The sequence below is a fragment of the Podarcis melisellensis genome (genome assembly GCF_964234715.1).
Source record: "Podarcis melisellensis genome assembly, chromosome: 3".
Taxonomy (NCBI): domain Eukaryota; kingdom Metazoa; phylum Chordata; class Lepidosauria; order Squamata; family Lacertidae; genus Podarcis; species Podarcis melisellensis.
In genome coordinates, this window is record NC_138530.1 from 6,133,646 (window position 1) to 6,153,559 (window position 19,914).

At 43.2% G+C, this 19,914-nt stretch overlaps 1 protein-coding gene across 2 annotated transcripts in view; it reads left to right on the forward strand.

Annotated features, from left to right (window-relative positions):
• Positions 1–235: 235 nt before the first annotated feature.
• The window catches only part of BLK (BLK proto-oncogene, Src family tyrosine kinase), a 34,804-nt gene continuing 15,125 nt past the window's right edge, over positions 236–19,914 (forward strand). Inside the window, exons 1-4 of one of the 2 annotated variants that reach the window (XM_081904129.1) lie at positions 236–375; positions 11,029–11,145; positions 12,101–12,149; positions 15,674–15,767. In XM_081904129.1, the coding sequence (XP_081760255.1) occupies positions 11,035–11,145; positions 12,101–12,149; positions 15,674–15,767 (254 nt within the window). In that variant the 5' untranslated portion in view covers positions 236–375; positions 11,029–11,034. The remainder of the gene's footprint in view (positions 376–11,028; positions 11,146–12,100; positions 12,150–15,673; positions 15,768–19,914) is intronic. The other variant, XM_081904128.1, reaches the window with a different exon arrangement.

The following is a 19,914-nucleotide window of genomic DNA, read 5'->3' on the forward strand; positions in this document are numbered from 1 at the left end:
GTAAACCTGAAAGTAGCGTGTCATAGCCCACTGAGGCTTCATGGGGAAGCTTCATTTTTCCACTGAAGTGGTCACAAGTCTAACATTAGCTCAGAGCGAACAGCGTGGCTGAGTTATTGGCCCCAGGACTCTAGAGAGCAGCAGCCCCTCTCGAGCACTTTGTTCTGATGTTGTCGGCAGGAAACCACTAACAGAAGTCAACTGACGAAGCCGAGATGCCTTATTAGAGCGTTTCTGTACATGTGCGAGTTTAGAACATTAACCCTTCTCATCTAGAAGAGCCTAGCAGGGAGAACACCTTTTCTTTTGGGTAGCTCTGGCAGGGTTCTGAAATTTCATGGGATATGCTCTGAGACCGTCGCAAGAAAGACCAAGGTGAGCGACTAAACTTAATACAGAGTCAAAAGCATTGTCTTTTCATAAAAGCCATGCTGGAGTCAAGAGTCAGCTCCAGTTTCAGATGCAATGAGAAGTCCCCGTTGTCAGTCTTTGCCTCAGTTTGCCATCTTTAGAATGGGAATAATTGTGACAGCCAACACAGGCACAAGGCGTCTAGGGGGGAAATAGCTTCCTAGAGTCTTCTTGTTCCTCAATATGGTTTGTGATTTTCATCACAGAGTGATGCTTTTCATTCTCTCTGTGTGCCTCATTTTCTCTTGTTGACACTTAGTTCTTTGTCCCTACTTTTATTCGGCCTTTGAGTATATTATCGTAATATTCAAGTGGAATATTTCCCCCACTGCTTGCAGAATGCTCACGGCGTGAAGAGAGTCAGGAATCGTTTGTTGTCAATATTATCCAATGAAATTGCCTACAGGTGCAACTTCTCTCATTCATAGATAACATTAATGTGCAATAGTAAGCAAAGTGAATGCTGAATTTGAATGAAAATTGTATACAGAAAAGGTGATAAAGTAAAGAGAGGAGAGAGCAGATCAGGAAAACGCGTATTGGTAGAGAAATGAATTAAAAGGAGACACCTCATCTGCTAATTTATCATTTCAACACTGGATAATAATAATAATAATAATAATAATAATAATAATAATAATAATAATAAGCCACCTATCTGGGTTGCCACAGCCAATTCTTTTGATAATTATTATATATAGATTTCCTGCTGTAGGTGTGTTTTATCTGCACATTGGTTTTCCAAAGGTTTTTTCCCCCAGTCTGTCTGTTACTGCTGGGGCTATTTTGCTTTGGTTAAAACAACATAGCATGATTTACAACTAGTGTTTTGAAAATAAGAGGTTTATTATTATTATTACTATTATTACTACTACTACTACTTCTAAAAATGGTGGGTAGCTAGGAAGACCTTGACTTGTGTATCTGAGAAAGATTGAAATTTTAAAAATACATTTCTATTTGGTAGTATACTCATTGTGGGTTTTGTTTCTGGGCTGGGTCTCTTTTAGCCAGAGGCCACAAGACAAGACACATAAAATCACATTGCCTGTGTGATGTGTAGTTTACTTGGCGTGAGAATAAAAGCGAGACTGGCTTTCAGCAGGCAGCTTCCTCTTAAACTGACGTTGATGAATTAACTTGTCTATCAAATTTGTCTTGGCATATCCATGTTGAGGTTTCGTGATATATTTTAGCACCGTATCCACAAGAGGTTGATTTGCTGTTGTTTTTTTTAGCAGGGAGATGATTTAATAATCCAATGTCTGGATTATTTCTCGCTTTATCTAGTGCTACTTTCATCTATTATGAGATCACACATTCATCTGTGCAGGATGAATGGAAGGGAGAGTAGAGTTGCCCCATGTGACGCCATCAACAACCTTCACATGTCCCCACACTCATCAGCTTAAGAGCAACATTTCCCACACATGTTCCTCACATGTTCCTTCTATGTTGTTGAGCATAGTGGACAGATCCATCGATATCTTCCCAGGTTGGTTGCTCTGTCCCCAAAAGGAATCACGGTCAACCTGGAGCAACTAAAACCTTCGATTCCTTCAAGTCGCTAGTCCCCAGGGTTTTCTGATCTGGATCTAACCTATCACAGAGGGCCTACAGAGGAGCGTCTCTACCTCCATTGTTCCGCCTGGACACTGAGGTCCAGCGCCGAGGGCCTTCTGGCGGTTCCCTCGCTGCGAGAAGCCAAGTTACAGGGAACCAGGCAGAGGGCCTTCTCGGTGGTGGCGTCCGCCCTGTGGAACACCCTCCCACCAGATGTCAAACAGAAAAATAACTACCAAACTTTTAGAATCTGAAGGCAGCCCTGTTTGGGGAAGCTTTTAATGTTTAATAGGTTATTGTATTTTAGTGTTTTGTTGGAAGCCGCCCAGAGTGGCTGGGGAAACCCAGCCAGATGGGCAGGGTATGAGTAATAAATTATTATTATTATTATTATTATTATTATTATTATTATTATTATTATTATTATTATTATTATTATTACGACAGTTCTATGATCCTCTTGGAAAGCTGGTTTCCTGCAAGATCTGCCACAGGGTGCATGCATTGGATTCTCCACGGTTCCCCTTCCCCCTTTGCTGTTTCCTCACTTGCCTAAGACTTAATCTTGAAATAAGGAACGCATGCTGGGGCTAAACCACCTCAAACATTGGGTGCAAGAGATGCTCAAATGACTGGCAGGCATAGGCAAACTCGCCCTCCAGGTGTTTTGGGACTACAACTCCCATCATCCCTAGCTAACAGGACCAGTGGTCAAGCATGATGGGAATTGTAGTCTCAAAACATCTGGAGGGCCGAGTTTGCCTATGCCTGACTGAATGCATCACATGTCATTTACACACTGGGATGAAATGTAAAACCTGTTACTCAAGCCGGCCATTCATATCGAGTTCTGCTCCTTTTGATTCTCTTTTCACTGTTAATTTTTAATCCTGCACTCTTAAGTATACTCTCAATTCATCCTTTGATGCAGCACTTTTTTTCCTTAAAAAATGTTTAGGGATACTCTCATTTTTGACTGAAGAAAATCACCATTTTGTAGTTCAAATCAGGAAAATTAAATACAGTAAATGGACAAAAGTACAAAGATTCACAAAACGTCCCCCCAGAAAAAAGCACTGCTTTGATAGATCACTCTTTGGGGTTTTTTACTAATAGAAGTGCATAAAAATAGCAACAGCTTTATTATTATTTTATGAAAGAAAACAACAAGCACTTGCCCACTCCATTATTATTTTTAATACCTTTTCACTGATTACTACATAAAATGCCCCAAAGCAAATTACAGTAGTAAACACCCACAATTACAAAAGTCTAAAATAGTATCAAAAGCCCAATACAACATTGCTTTTAAGAACTCTGGAACTTCGGAACTCCCTGCCTATTGATATCAAGCAAGTGCCTTCATTGTATTCTTTTTGGCACCTGCCAGAAACATCTTCCCAGTAACTGGAAATTCAAGCCAGCTACCTGCCACCTGGAGCAGACAGGTAAACCTGGAGCCTTTAAGTCAGAACCTGGTGGTCTGGCAACTCTGACTCCAAGGTGGTACCTGCGATCATGGCAAGAATGTTGTTCCCCATGGTCCTTCGCTTTAGTCAAACTCATCTTTGCTTCACTCCTGAAAACAAAATGGAGGCTAACAGCAAAAGCCTTATAATTATATCTTTCTATCTGTTGCATACCCTCCAACATTTCTCTGGTGAAAATAGGAATGTCGTATTCCATCGTCATCATAATTTTATTATTTGTACCCTTCCCAGACACTCTGGGTGGCTTCCAACATGTATAAAAACATATATGCTTTTCAGATTGATAGATTTCACAAGTTTTACTATCATTTTAACATTTCAAAACTTGACTCCCTTCCCCCTCTTTCTGCGGTTCCTTAAATTTATTTATTTTAATTTTTATTGGAAATTTTATTTAGAACATAACATAAACCCCCCCCCCCCACACCACAATACAGAAATACAATAAGCATAACATAAATTTATTTTTAATACCTTCTGCATATCCACATTAACTTAATTTGCTCATTTATTCATCTACTTTAAATATATGCTCTTATAAAGCTGCAGGTTATTACAATAATCCTGCCAATGTTCTTCTCTGTTTACAATTTATCTGTAAACATTCAATAAACCATTTCTATTGTTTTATAAAAAGTTTCTTATACTTTCGGTAAGTTTCAACATTTCTGCATATTCGATATATAAAAACATAGTAAAACATTAAATGTTAAAAACCTTCCCTACACAGGGCTGCCTTCAGATGTCTTCTAAAGGTTATATAGTGACTTATTTCCTTGGCTCGGGGGTGGCATAACTCCATACCCTCCAACATTTCTCAACTAGGGCCAGGGCCTTTTCAGCACTGGCCCCGACTTGGTGGAACGCTCTGTCACAAGAGACTAGGGTCCTGCGGGACTTGATATCTTTCCGCAGGGCCTGCAAGCCAGAACTCTTCCTCCCGGCCTTTGGTTTGGACTCAGTCTGACCCTTATGTTTCCCTCCCCTTATGGTCCTGATCTATGGGCTACTTTTAAAATGAGGCTGCATTTTAAATTGCATTTTAACCTGTATTTTAAATTGGTGTTTTTTTCCTGTTATGTTTTTACTGTAATTTTACTGGCGTTAGCTGCCCTGAGCCTGGCTCTGGCCGGGGAGGGCAGGGTATAAATATAATTATTTATTTATTTATTTATTTATTTATTTATTTATTTATTTATTATTATTATTATTATTAATGTAAATAGGGACGTTCTAAGGAAAAACGGGGCATTCTGGGATCAAATCAGAAACCAGGATGGATTCTTTAAATCCAGGACTGTCCCTGGAAAATAGGGACACTTGAAGGCTCTGCTATCTATCTATCATCTATCTATCTATCTATCTATCTATCTATCTATCTATCTAATTCGTTCTGGAGTTCCGTTCTTTACCTGAAACTGTTCTTAACCTGAGGTACCACTTTCGCTAATGGGGCCTCCCGCTGCCGCCGCACGATTTCTGTTCTCATCTTGAAGCAATGTTCTTAACCCGAGGTACTATCTCTGGGTTAGGGGAGCCTGTAACCTGAAGCGTCTGTAACCTGAGGTACCACTGTATGGCTGATTCACCGGAGCAATGAACATGGACACTCTGCAGTTCTTAAAGCGATAAATCTGTTAGGGCCTCTCCCGATTCTTACTCCTAAGAGTCCCCAACCTACTACACTGCTGATCACCTATCTTAAGACAACTGCAAAAGTTTTCTTAACGTTTGTTCCGTTATAAAAGCTTCAGTAGAACATTTTCTATGCTAAAATGGCAGCGTTCTCCCCCAGACTTTTGCAGTTTGGCAAAATCCCGCTTTGGAAGGAAGGTCAGCCTTTGAGAAGAGTGTTGCAAACAGGTAGTCTGGTGAAAACCACATTTATTCTGCACAGCGTTTGCTGCTGCTGCTGCTGTTGTTTACCGCCCATAGCTGCAAAGCCACAGACATCTTTCGCTGGTGAAAGCGGAAGCAAACTGCAGCCCAAAGAGAACTAATGTCCATTTGGCCAGTGACAGGAGTGATGTGGGGCTTTGGATTAAAAAAACCCAGAGATTATTCAAGTTCTTTTCTTTCATTGTGGATTGTTGTTAGGAGACGCCTGTTCCGCCCCCCAGAGCTACAATTCCCAGAGTGGTTTAATAATAATACCTTTTCCCAGGCAACTCTGGGAAACGGAGCTGTGTCAGGGGGATGTAGGGATCTCCTAACTGCTCCCAGCACCCATAACAAACTCCAGCTCCCAGAATTCTTTGAGGGAAGCCATGGGTATTTAAACTGGTAACACAGCGCTTTACATATACAGCATACCCTCCAACATTCCTCCAGTGAATATAGAGACATCCTGTTAGCGTTATATTTTATTTTATTTTATTTATCCCCCACCCATCTGAATGCGTTGCCCCACCCATCTGGGCGGTTTGCAACACATACAAAAACACAATAAGACATTTGTAAATTTCGCTATAGAGGGCTGCCTTCAGATGTCTTCTAAAGGTTGTACAGATACCTCATGATAAATACGATTCAGGCTGAGAGCGTTCAGGTTGTGCTCAGCGGCAACCCGGAAGTAACAGAGCGCATTACTTTTGGGTTTTGCTGCTCACGCATGCGCAGACGGTCAAAATGATGTCACGCGCATGCACAGAAGCGGGGAAACACAACACACATCTTATGTTATGTTCAAGATGGGAACGGGGCTCTGGAACGGATCCTGTTTGCATCCCGAAGTACCACTGTATAGTTGCTTATCTCCTTGGCTCGGGGGCGGTGGGTCACATAACTCCATACCCTCCAACATTTCTCTAATGAAAATAGGGACGTCCTAAGGAAAAGCAAAAGGGACGCGGGTGGCGCTGTGGGTTAAACCACAGAGCCTAGGACTTGCCGATCAGAAGGTCGGCGGTTCAAATCCCCGTGACGGGGTGAACTCCCATTGCTCAGTCCCAGCTCCTGCCAACCTAGCAGTTAGAAAGCACATCAAAGTGCGAGTAGATAAATAGGTACAGCTCCGGTGGGAAGGTAAACAGCATTTCTGTTCGTTGCTCTGGTTTGCCAGAAGCGGCTTAGTCATGCTGGCCACGTGACCTGGAAGCTGTACGCCGGCTCCCTTGGCCAGTAAAGCGAGATGAGCGCCACCAGCCCAGAGTCAGCCACAACTGGACCTAATGGTCAGGGATCTCTTTACCTTTTTAAGGAAAATCAGGACGTTCTGGGATCAAATCAGAAACTGGGACAGCTTCTGTAAATCTGGGGCTGTCCCTGGAAAATAGGGACACTTGGCGGGTCAGATAGAGTGTGAAATTGGCTAATGATGGTACAAAGCAGGGCTAATGAGGGGTGTGACCTAAGAAGAGGAGGTGTGGCTTAGGAAAGTCCCGAGAGACAAACAGAGAATCCTGGTGGGGCCACTTTCAGCTCTCGGGCCTGAAGTCCCCCACCCCTGGTAATTATTATTTATTTAATCTGGGCGGCTTCCAACAAAATATTAAAATACTTCAAAATACTTCAAAAATGCATCAAACAATAAAAGCTTCCCTAAAGAAGAAGAAGAGTTTGGATTTGATATCCCGCTTTATCACTACCCTAGGGAGTCTCAAAGCGGCTAACATTCTCCTTTCCCTTCCTCCCCCACAACAAAGACTCTGTGAGGTGAGTGGGGCTGAGAGACTTCAGAGAAGTGGGACTGGCCCAAGGTCACCCAGCAGCTGCATGTGGAGGAGCGGGGAAGCGAACCCAGTTCACCAGATTATGAGTCTACCGCTCTTAACCACTACACCACACTGGCTCCCAGTGTTGAACCCTTTCCCCCTGCACCATGAATATCTCTCCCTTCCCAAGCTTCCAGCCAGGATGGAGGGGGTTTCTTTTGCGACTCTGAAGCCTGGAGACTGCTAAATGCAGTCAGGCGTTTTTATATCTCCGCTAGTTTGCCATGAAATCTCATGACCGTTGTATGTTCAGCTAAATAAATAAATAAAATTCCTTCCCGTAGCACCTTAGAGACCAACTAAGTTTGCTATTGGTATGAGCTTTCGTGTGCATGCACACTTCTTCAGATGCAGAATCAGCTACTGTATGTTGTGCTGCTGATTCAGCTGGAGGTAAGGGGGAGGCTCTTACTTTGCAATCTTCCTCAGGAAAGAGTGACGGCCACCCATTTCTCTGAAAAGAGGCCTGATAAGGGGCTTCTTATCACACAGGGTGTTTAATTCTGTATTTTTAATCTCCTATAATATCATCCTTGCATGAGCTTCCCACAAATGAACATGCAAGGGGGCACATTTCTAAAATGAACCGCAGGGTCAAAAAATTAAAAAGGAAGACATGCACATTTGAACAATAACAATTAATAGAAGTGCATGTTATCTGTGTGCATGGGTTAAAAGGCAACTGTGTGTGAATGTTAGAATGATGTCAGATAGAAATTAAGCGGTTTCCAGCTGTAATGTTTTAAGAGAATATGGGAAAAAAAGGTTTAGAAGCAGGTTAAAACTTATTGATAAGGATTTGCTGAACTAACAATTTGAATTGGAATACAAAAAAAGGGAGGTATGAGGAGGTCTGGGAAATAAGTTAATGGAAAATAAGTTATGGAAACTTTGTGTGTTTTTAAGTATTTTTGTTTTTTTGTTTTTTTGTTTTTTGTTTTTTATTTTTTATTGTATTAATATTGAAAACTTTAATAAATATCTTTAAAAAATAAATAAAAGGCAACTGTGTCGTACTTGTTGCACTTGTTCTTTTTTTAGGAATGACCACTATCCAGAGAACATTTATACCAAAGGATGCCATGCAAATAAATAATACTGAAGACAATGGTATTAAATGACAACATGGCACTGTGAGTTAAACCACAGAGCCTGGGACTTGCCAATCAGAAGGTCAGCAGTTCGAATCCCCGTGACGGGTTGAGCTCCCGTTGCTCGGTCCCTGCTCCTGCCAACCTAGCAGTTTGAAAGCACGTCAAAGTGCAAGTAGATAAATAGGTACCACTCCAGCGGGAAGGTAAACGGTGTTTCCATGTGCTGCTCTGGTTCCCCAGAAGCGGCTTAGTCCTGCTGGCCACATGACCCGGAAGCTGTACGCCAGATCCCACGGCCAATAAAACAAGATGAGCACCGCAACCCCAGAGTCGGCCGCGACTGGACCTAATGGTCAGGGGTCCCTTTACCTTTACTATCAGCACAGAAGGAGCACAATGTGTCCCCTGCCAGAGGTACTTCTTCTTTGGTGATCACTTGTAGCCAAGTAAGATTGTCTTCCATGAACATGGTCTTAACAGTGAGTCCGTGACTGTGGAAGCCAATTCTAGATCCACACGTCCTTCCACAGTGGAGACAAAGGATTCCAGGTGGAAGTTGATCATGGTGAAGGTTAGCCAAACGTGTACATTTCTCCCTTTCCTCCTGAGTTCAAGTGTCTTCAAAGCCCATGACACCTTTGGTAAAGGCTGTTCTCCAACTGGAGCACTCGCAGGCTGGTGTTTCCCAGTTGTCGGTGTTTATACTACATTTTTTTTAGATTTGCCTTGAGACAGTCTTTAAGCCTCTTTTGTTGGCCACCAGCATTACGCTTTCCATTTTTAAGTTTGGAATAGATTAGTTGCTTTGGAAGATGATAATCAGGCATCCGCACAACATGACCAGTCCAACAAAGTTGATGCTGAAGAATCATTGCTTCAACACTGGTGATCTTTGCTTCTTCCAGTACACTGGCATTAGTTCACCTGTCTTCCCAAGTATATGTACAGTGGTACCTCGGGTTACATATGATTCAGGTTACATACGCTTCAGGTTACAGACTCCGCTAACTCAAAAATAGTGCTTCAGGTTAAGAACTTTGCTTCAGGATGAGAACAGAAATCATGCTCCGGTGGCACAGCTGCAGCAGGAGGAGGCCCCATTGGCTAAAGTGGTGCTTCAGGTTAAGAACAGTTTCAGGTTAAGTACAGACCTCCGGAACGAATTAAGTACTTAACCCGAGGTACCACTGTAATTCTTTTCGGAGACACTGTTGATGGAATCTTTCAAGGAATTGGAGATGGTGTTCATAAGTGGTCCATGTTTCACAAGCGTACAGTAAAGTTGGTAGTACAATAGCTTTGTAAACAAGCATTTTGGTTTCCCTGCAAATGTATTGGTTCCAGACATCCACTGACTTACAATTCATGTAGCTCCTCACAGCCTTTAACCATTAGTCCATCAGCCCATATTTTCCATAGCAATTGTTACACTACAAGTGAAATCAAAATCCTGCCAGCATTTCCATCTGCTTACAGTGGTCTTTTAAATGGTTTGTAGGTTTCCCCCATTCTTTTGTAAAGTTTTTGTCCTCTTGATTCCTGAGTTTTCCAATCAGCTTTGCCATCTCAGCATAGTCCATCCGCTTGATTTGCCATTCTTCTCTGGTAGGGACTTGCCTTCTTTCCATCTCTGGGTAGGAGCATCCGAGCGGCTGTTAAGGCAATAATAATAGTATGTCATGTGACTAGGGAAGTGGGGCAGGATTCCAGGCGGGACAGAATGTAGAAACACAGAGTGGTAGATTGGAAGATACCCCAAAGGGTCATCTAAGTCAAACCTGCTGCAAACCCTACAGGACCGCCTCTCCTTGTATGTCCCACGGAGGACCTTATGGTCTTCAAATAAAAACATCTTGGAGGTCCCGGGCCACAGGGAGGTTAGGCTGGCCTCAACCAGAGCCAGGGCTTTTTCAGTACTGGCCCCAATCTGGTGGAAAGCTCTGTCACAAGAGACTAGGGCCCTGCGGGACTTGACATTTTTCCGCAGGGCCTGCAAGATGGAGCTGTTCCACCAGGCCTTTGGCCAAGGCACAGTCTGACCTCCTCTCTCCTTATGTAATCCCCATAGCACTCTAACCCTGGTTGCCATTAATTTGACAATGAATTGATTTTAGAATGTATTTCAATTAATTTTTTTTCTTTTTTCTTCTTTTCTTTTTTCCTTTTTTTCTTTTCCCCCCTCTCCACCTTCCTTTGCCATCTGTTTTAGTTTGTTATAGTCCATTGTTTCGTGATTATATTTAAGTTTTGCTTGTTTACTGTTAGATGCTGGATTGTTGTTCTCCTGCTATTTAGGTGGTTTTTCTTCCCTGAATGTATATCATATGGTAGTTCTGTTTAGCTATGGAATGTTTTGTGGTTTATTTTCTAATTTAATTAATTGGTTAGCCTAATATCATAATAGTAGGTAGACAAATACTATAATAGTTTTGTATTATTTGTATTTGTGTTCATATTATTATATTATATTATTCTGTGGTAATCCTCACAGAACTCTAGCCCCATGGTTGCCATTAATTTGGTTTGAACTGATTTTATAATGAATTGATTTTATAATGCTGGGTTACTTTTATTGTTGTTAGCCGCTGGGGAGGGCGGGATATAAATAAAATGGTATTATTATTATTATTATTATTATTATTATTATTATTATTAAAGCAGGACTAATTCTGGCATTGAGCATAAAGAGCAACCCTCCATGGGGTTGTCCTTTTCCAGCTGATCACTCAGAAGCAACCTTGTTTGTGTTTCCTCCAGTGCAGGATGGGAGCATGTGGTAGCAAGAAGACCGGCCGGAAGGAGAGGCGCAATTCCATATACAAGCAGAAACCTCTGCCATCTCCGAGAAAGAAAAACCCTCCACCGCCACCGCCGGTAAGAATTCGAATCCAAGACTGGGCTGTGCTCCAAAGGACTGGAATTCTGCCTCAAGAAGAAAAAGAAGAAGACCCTGCCCATTTGACTAGGTTGGCCCAGCCACTCTGGGCAGCTTCCAACATACATAAAAAGATAATAAAACATTAAACATTAAAAACTTCCCTGTACAGGGCTGCCTTCAGATGTCTCCTAAAGGTTGTATAGTTACCGATTTCCTTGGCTTCAGGAGTCACGTAACTCCATCCCCTCCAACATTTCCCTGATGAAATAGAAATGTCCTAAGGATAAGTGTGACATTCTCAGCTCAAAGTAGAAACTGGGACAGCGTCTGTAAATCCCAGTATACCTGAAGGAGCATCTCCACCCCCATCATTCAGCTGGGGTCCGGCTCCAAGGGTCTTCTGGCAGTTCCCTCACTGCGAGAAGCAAAGCTACAGGGAACCAGGCAGAGGGCCTTCTCGGTTTGGTGGTGCCCGCCCTGTGGAACGCCCTCCCACCAGGTGTCAAAGAGAAAAATAACTATCTGACTTTTAGAAGATATCTGAAGGCAGCCCTGTTTAGGGAAGTTTTTAATGTTTGCTGTTTTGTTGCTTTTTTTATAGTGGTGGAACCGTCCAGAGTGGCTGGGGAAACCCAGCCAGATGGGCGGAGTATAAATACATCATCATCATTATTATTATTACTGTCCCTGGAAAATAGGGACACTTGGAGGGTCTGCAGATGATGCTGACCAGTGGGTTGCAGTCAGGGCAAACTATTTTTATTTTCTGCTTCCCAGTGCATTTTAATGATTTCTTGTAACTTGCTGGCTACACTTACTTTGCACTTTATAAAGTTGTTTTTTTGAAATGTTGTAAACTGACTTGAATCCCAATTTGGGATTAATAAAGGAGGAGCGGGGGGGGTGGACTATTGCAGTGAAGTAATGTTTGGTTTCTGTAACTTTCCAAAGGTCAAGGCAAAGAACTTCACCATTCCTGCCAATCAGTCTTCTGACAGCGGTAAGAAGATGAACCTTGGTTTTTCCTTGATGTTTTGCAAAGCTTTCTCTTGCTGTTTTCTCAACACCAGGGAGCTATTGTGACAAGCCATAGGGATGAAAGCTTGCTTTATTTCCTGCTCTGAGCTCTCCCTAAGCCTGCAAAATGGAGCCGTGCATTTCTTTTCCAGCTGTAAACATGCAATTCAGCACTACAATTACCATTCTACTGTTGAGAGTGTATTAATTTATGGTCTGTGTGTGTGGTTTGGGAGCTGATAGGTCAGGGGAAAAACAATGTTGTCCAGGATTGTAAAGACTGCAGAGAAAATAATTGAGTGCACTCTCCCTAAAAAGGTAAAGGAACCCCTGACCATTAGGTTGTGGTGCTCATCTCACTTTATTGGCTGAGGGAGCCAGTGTACAGTTTCCGGGTCATGTGGCCAACATGACTAAGCCACTTCTGGTGAACCAGAGCAGTGCACGGAAACGCCATTTAAATTCCCGCCAGAGCGGTACCTATTTATCTACTTGCACTTCGTGCTTTCCAACTGCTAGGTGGGCAGGAGCAGGTACCGAGCAACAGGAGCTCACCCCGCCACGGGGATTTGAACCGCCGACGTTCTGATCGGCAAGCCCTAGGCTCTGTGGTTTAACCCACAGCGCCACCCGCACTCTCCCTACCTTGGATCAAATCTACACTTCCAGGTGCCATAAGAAAGCTGCAGAGATAGTGCAGGAAAGTATGTACCCCAAAAATGATCTCTTTCAGCTTCTGCCTTCTGGAAGAAGGTACAGGATTATAAAGACTAGGACTAGCCGCCTGAGAAACAGTTTCTATCCAAATGTGATTTTGGTTTTAAACACAGTGTTAGGTAGTCTCTATGGGAGTATATTGTATTTAATTATGGGGTATCAGAGGTTTTAGGGGGCTAACCAGGCTGGGATAGCAGGCTTGTTGGTTTCTGAATGTCTGGTGCAGATTTTGAATTTCGTCGTTCTATATGGGACAATGGCAATAAAGATTATTGTATCATATCGTATCATATTGTATTGTATTGTATTGTATCGTGGTGGAAATCCAGCAGGCAAGTATTTACTTAGAGCAGCCGCCCCCCAGCCGAAGCTCTTGGCTTACAAAATGAGCTCCTGGCCTTTTCTTGGCTCGACTCCACCAATAAATGCAAACTGGGGTATTCACTGGACTTGGCCCTCACAAAACCATGCATTGTTCCTGAGTCTCACACGTGACCTTGCAAAGGGGGAAGGTTGCCAGTGGCTTTCTTTGAAAAGGTCAGGCCGAGAGAGATTTAAAATTCTCTGTCTCACCCTTGGCTATATTTAGAAGGTCTTTGGCTCACGGCATGAAAGGTCTTCTCCCTTTCACAGGACGGGTGTTAGCGTATCTGCTGAAGACCTGCCTGAATGTATTCAAGCTGCTCACATTAGTGTTTAAGATGTCAAGGAGATAAAGAACTACACAGCGTTTAGAAGACATCTGAGGGCAGCCCTGTATAGGGAAGTTGTTAATGTGTGATGTGAAAAAACAAAGAACTCCCTGCGTTTTTATATTTTGTCTCACTGGGGCAACCCAGCCAGATGGGAGGGGTAGAATTGTTGTTGTTGTTGTTGTTGCTGTTGACAGGCCTCAAATATCTGAAAGAGCTACTCTTTCCCTACACACCTACAAAATATTTCAAGAAGACTTCCCATTTACATAATTTAATACTTGTTTTTAAATTTTGCTGACTTTACCTGTGCGCCATTGATGTCTAATGTTTTACAGTTTCTTATGTGCTGTAAGCCACCCAGAGTGGCTGGGGAAATCCAACCAGATAGGCAGGGTACAAATAAACAACAACAACAACAACAACAACAACAACAACAATATATTTGTACCCCGCCCTCCCCGGCCAGAGCTGGGCTCAGGGTGGCTAACACCAGTAAAATTACAGTAAAAACATAATAGGGGGAATAAACCAATTTAAAATACAGGTTAAAATGCAATTTAAAATGCAGCCTCATTTTAAAAGTACCCCATAGATCAAAACCATAAGGAGAGGGAAACATAAGGGTCAGACTGAGTCCAAACCAAAGACCAGACGGAACAGCTCCGTTTTGCAGGCCCTGTGGGAAAATGTCATATCCCGCAGGGCCCTAGTCTCTTGTGACAGAGCATTCCTCCAAGTCGGGGCCAGTACTGAAAAGGCCCTGGCCCTAGTTGAGACTAATCTAACCGCCTTGCGACTTGAGACCTCCAAGGTGTTGTCATTTGTGGCCATTAAGGTCCTCCACGGGGCATACCAGGAGTGGCGGTCCCATAGGTACGAGGGTCCTAAGCTTTAAAGGTCAAAACCAGCACCTTAAACCTGACCCTGTACTCCACCGGGAGCCAGTGCAGTTGGTAAAGCACTGGATGAATGTGATTCCATGGCAAGGACCCCATAAGGAGCCTCGCCATGGCATTCTCCACCCGCTGGAGTTTCTGGGTCAGCTTCAAGTGCAGACTTCGTTACAGCTGCTGCTGGTATTAGACTCTCCTTTTTTGGAGGTTTTTCAACTGAGGCTGTGTGCCCATCTGTCGGGGGTTCATTAGTCACGATTCCTGCACTGCAGGAGGTTGGACTAGATGACCCTTGGGGTCCCTTCCATTCTATGATTGGATATTTCCTCTCCATGAGGTTGCAGTATGGCTGTTTTTTACAGCAATGCCTGGGTTTTCTGTCTCAAGGTCAGTGGCTAGTCTCAAGTCATGAAAAGCCTAAAACCCATTGCTCAATAAATCAGTACATATTAATTTAATCTTGTAATCCTAATCACCGTAATAAATTTCTCTGGCAGCAGGTTGTCCACCGTTGGAACAGTAACAGGCTAAATAAGGGCTAGTTCAGGAATATTGTAGCCATATAAGTGAACAGGAAGGTATTAACTGAAGGTACAGAAGCTGCATTAAACTTAAATCCAGGCTCTTCTCTACCTTTGCTGAACAAGGAGTGGGGATGGTTGACCCTATTCCATGTAGTTGATACTGTCAGAATTCAAGCCCGCCCATATCAGCAGAAACTGGCAACAGTCCCAGGCACCCGGCTTGATTCCCTGTTGACCTCCCTGGCTGCATTCCCCAGCAAGCGCAGGCTAGGTCTTGATCGGCGATTCTTCTCAAACGTGAGAAGAACACCCCCCCTTCCCCTGGCAGGGGAAAGAGATAGACAGAAACGTATTTACATGCTTTTATTTCTGTCTTTGCAGCGTTACAAAAAACATGACTGCTTTCTCCAAACTCCAGCAGTGTTGTGACAAACACTTCCTGTACATCCCGGACAGGAATAAACGGAAGAGCTCATATTTCACTCTGAGCTAATTCCGGTGCTTCGCACTGTGAATTGACTGTCCCTCTTTTTCCCACGAGCAGTCTCAACATTCCCATCATGTTTACTTTTCAAGCTAGGACTTTGCAGCAGCATTGCTTCATTATCGTAACAGATACTTCTAGCTTCTAGGTCTTGGGCTCAGTTAATACTTTTGCTTTTTTTTTTCACAATACAGATAAGCACATTGTCATAGCACAGTACCATTTCACTACGTTGAGTGACCGCGATCTGCCATTGACCGTAGGAGAGAAGTTTGAAGTCCTTTGCAGGTGAGTGATCTTTTGCATGTTTCGATCAGCTCAGACATGCTCTGGTATGCCTTTTGCTATAAATGTGCAATCATACCTGGGGTTACAGACGCTTCAGGTCGTGTGATTTTGGGTTGCGCACCGCGCTGAACCCAGAAGTACTGGAACGGGTTACTTCTAGGTTTCAGTGCTTGGACATGCACAGAAGCGCTATATCGCGACCCACGTCTTCGCAGACGCAGCTCTGCGGGTTGCGGACACTGTGGGTTATGTTTTTTTTATATATATAAATATTTATTAGGTTTTTTGAAGAAGAAAAATACAATAATAATAAACAGTATTGCTTTGTTTTAACAAAGTTTCATATCGTCCTTGAGCTTCCTCACGCCTCCCGCTCCCATTTACATCGTTAATAAATTTTTGTCAAGCAAATTATCATCTTATTTCCAAATTTTGTGACCGCTTAATTAATTACAATAAAATGGTTCTCCTAGAAATTTGTTTTCTCTTAATTTCTCTTATCATCAATTCCTGATCTATTTTAGTGATGGCCAATTATTTATAACCAAGCATCTTTCTTAACATTGCATTAAATCACAATATTTTTGTAAGTAAATCTTAAATTTCTTCCAATCTTCTTCCATCCTTTCTTCTCCCAGGTCTCGGATTCTGCCAGTCATCTCCGCCAATTGCATATAGTCCATCAGTTACATCTGCCATTCTTCCAGTGTGGGTAGATCTTGAGTTTTCCAATTCTTAGCAAGTAATATCCTTGCTGCTGTTGTCGCATACATGAAAAATGTTCTATCTTTCTTTAACACCTTCTGGTCGACAATGCCCAGGAGGAAGGCCACTGGTTTCTTGGTGAAGGTATACTTAAATACCTTTTTCAACTCATTATATATCATTTCCCAGAAGGCCTTCACCCTAGGGCAAGTCCACCAGAGGTGGTAAAATGTTCCTTCATTTTCCTTACATTTCCAACATTTGTTATCTGACGAATGGTATATTTTGGCAAGTTTAACTGGGGTCATGTACCATCTGTATATCATTTTCATTACATTTTCTTTCAAAGCATTACATGCAGTAAAATTCAGCCCAGTGGTCCACAACCTTTCCCAGTCCTCAAACATAATGTTATGCCCGATGTCCTGTGCCCATTTTATCATAGCCGACTTAACCATTTCGTCTTGTGTATTCCATTTCAACAGCAAGTTATACATTCTTGAGAGTACCTTAGTCTTAGGTTCTAACAGTTCTGTTTCCAATTTCGATTTCTCCACCTGGAATCCTAACTTTTTGTCACTTTTAAAGATTTCCTTAATCTGAGCGTAGTGTAACCAGTCTCGCACTTTATCCTTCATTTTCTCCATACTCTGCAATTTCCAATTATCTCCGTCTTTTTCTAGCAGTTCCCAATATTTTGGCCAGTAGGCTTCCATATTGGTTCCTTTTCGGGCCTTAGCTTCCAAAGGTGAAAGCCACCTTGGTGTTTTGTTTTCCAGTAAGTCTTTATATTTTGTCCAGACATTAAACACTGCTTTTCTGACAATATGGTTCTTAAAGGCCTTGTTAATTTTAACTTTATCATACCACAAATATGCATGCCAACCAAAAGCATTGTTATAACCTTCCAGATCTAACACATCAGTGTCCTCAAGAAGTAGCCAATCCTTTAGCCAGCAGAAAGCTGCGGCTTCATAATACAACCTTAAGTCTGGCAGGGCAAAGCCCCCTCTTTCCTTTGCATCTGTTAATATCTTAAACTTGATTCTGGGCTTTTTGCCCTGCCAGACAAATTTAGAAATATCTCTCTGCCACTTCCGGAAACACTCTGTTTTATCCACAATTTGCAATGTTTGAAACAAGAACAACATCTTAGGCAGCACATTCATCTTAATTGCGGCAATTCGGCCTAACAAAGAAAGCTTCAACTTTGCCCAACTTTCCAAGTCTCTCTTAATTTCAGACCAACATTTTTCATAATTATCTTTAAATAGACTCAGATTTTTGGCTGTTATATTAACCCCTAGGTATTTTACCCTTTTCACCAGTGATAATTCTGTTTCTCTCTGAAACCGTTCTGACTCTGTGTCTGTCATGTTTTTCCCTAACACCTTCGTTTTTTGTTTATTTAACTTAAATCCTGCAACCTGACCAAAATCATGTATCAGTTGTAATACTCTTTTCGTACTAGATTCTGGCTCCTGCAATGTCAAAACTAGGTCATCTGCGAAAGCTTTAAGTTTATATTGTTTCGCTCCGACCTGGATCCCCTGCACCAGCCGGTCACCTCTAATCAAATTCAGGAGCACCTCCAGAACTGAGATAAATAACAGAGGGGAAATCGGGCAGCCTTGTCGTGTTCCTTTTTCAATTTTAAATTCTTCCGTTACCACATTGTTAACTATCAATTTAGCTTTTTGTTCTGAATATATTGCGTCAATCCCATTTTCAAAACCCCGCCCCACTCCCATTTCTTTTAGATTTCCCTTCATAAATTTCCAAGAGATGTTGTCAAAGGCCTTCTCCGCGTCTATAAATATCAGCACTGCTTTAGTGTTTATATCTGTTTGCAAAAGTTCCAAGATGTCAATAATGTTCCTTGTGTTTGCAAACATGTGTCTACCTGGGAGAAAGCCAGCCTGGTCCTTGTGAATTACTTCATTCAGAACTTTTTTAAGTCTGCCTGCTAGAACATCAGCAAATATTTTGTAATCCACGTTTAAAAGGGAGATGGGGCGATAGTTCTTAAGTTGTGTCTTTTCACTGTTGTGTCTTTTCACTTAAGTTGTGTCTTCGGACACTGTGGGTTCCCATACTGTGCTGGTCCCGGGGGGAAGGTTACTGCTACCGTAGTCATGGTTCAGTCCTGAGTCACCAGCCTGGAAATAGTCCACAAGGTGCGAGGCGAGGTCCATAGCAGGGAGCCGGGCAGGGACAGGAACACTCGAAGATCAGAAGCAGGAAGCCGGGCGGGGAACAGGAACACTGGAGGAACAGGACTGGATGCTGGCCGAAACAGCTCTTCAATGACGACGTTGCTCCCGCAACCTGGGACCGGGCTGGCTGGCCTTTATCTTCTCTGAGGCCAGGGGCGGCCCCGGCCCCCAGGAGCCCCGCCTCCCTTGGCCTTAAGGTGAGCACTCCTCCTGGGAGAAACCAGTTCCCTTCGCCTCTCTGCCCTAAGCCTCTGCAGTTCAGGAGAGGCTGAAGGGTTACTGGGCCCAGGGGGAGACTCACCTGCAGGCACTGAGTCCTCAACCACCTCTGGGGCCAGAATGGATTCACCTGGTGCCTGCTCCTGAGGATCCGGCCCAGGTGCAGGCTCCTCAGAATCAAGGCCCTGCCTTAGTTCAGCTGGCCCTGGAGGCAGGGACTCCTGTGCCGGCTGGGATTCCTCCGGTTCAGCCTCTGAATCAGACTCGGAATCCCAGGCCATCACACATACAGATCACGTTTGGATCCCGAATGTCCACTGTATAAAAATCAACCTGAAATATACAGCATCCTCATGTAAAAAAATCTGGGCCCATTTGCCTGTTGTGATACAGTTTTACAATCCAAATGAGTATTCATATACAAACATACCTACATACATATAGGATACCGGTGGCACTGTGATCCAAACCCCTGAGCCTTTTGGGCTTGCCGACTGGAAGGTCGGCAGTTCGAATCTGCTTGATGGTGGTGAGCTCCCGTTGCTCTGTCCCAGCTTCTGCCAACCTAGCAGTTTAAAAGCATACCAGCGTGAGTAGATAAATAGGTACCTCTGAATGTGGGAAAGTAAACGGCATTTCCGTGCGCTCTGGTTTCCGTCACGGTGTCCTGTTGCGCCAGAAGCGGTTTACTCCTGCTGGCCACATGACCTGGAAAGCTGTCTGTGGATAAACGCTGGATCCCTCGGCCTGAAGTAAGATGAGAACCACACCCCATAGTCGCCTTTGACTGGACTTAACTGTCGAGGAGTCCTTTAACTTTTTTTTTTTTTTTTTACATACATGCATATATATAGAGAGAGTAACAGCTCAGGACCACAATACCTCAAGGCCCGCCTCTTTCCATATGAACCTATCCAGACTCTGAGATCATTTTCTGAGGCCCTCCTTTGTGTGCCTCTTCCCCAAAAGGTCTGGAGAGTGGCAACACAAGAACAGGGCCTTTTCTG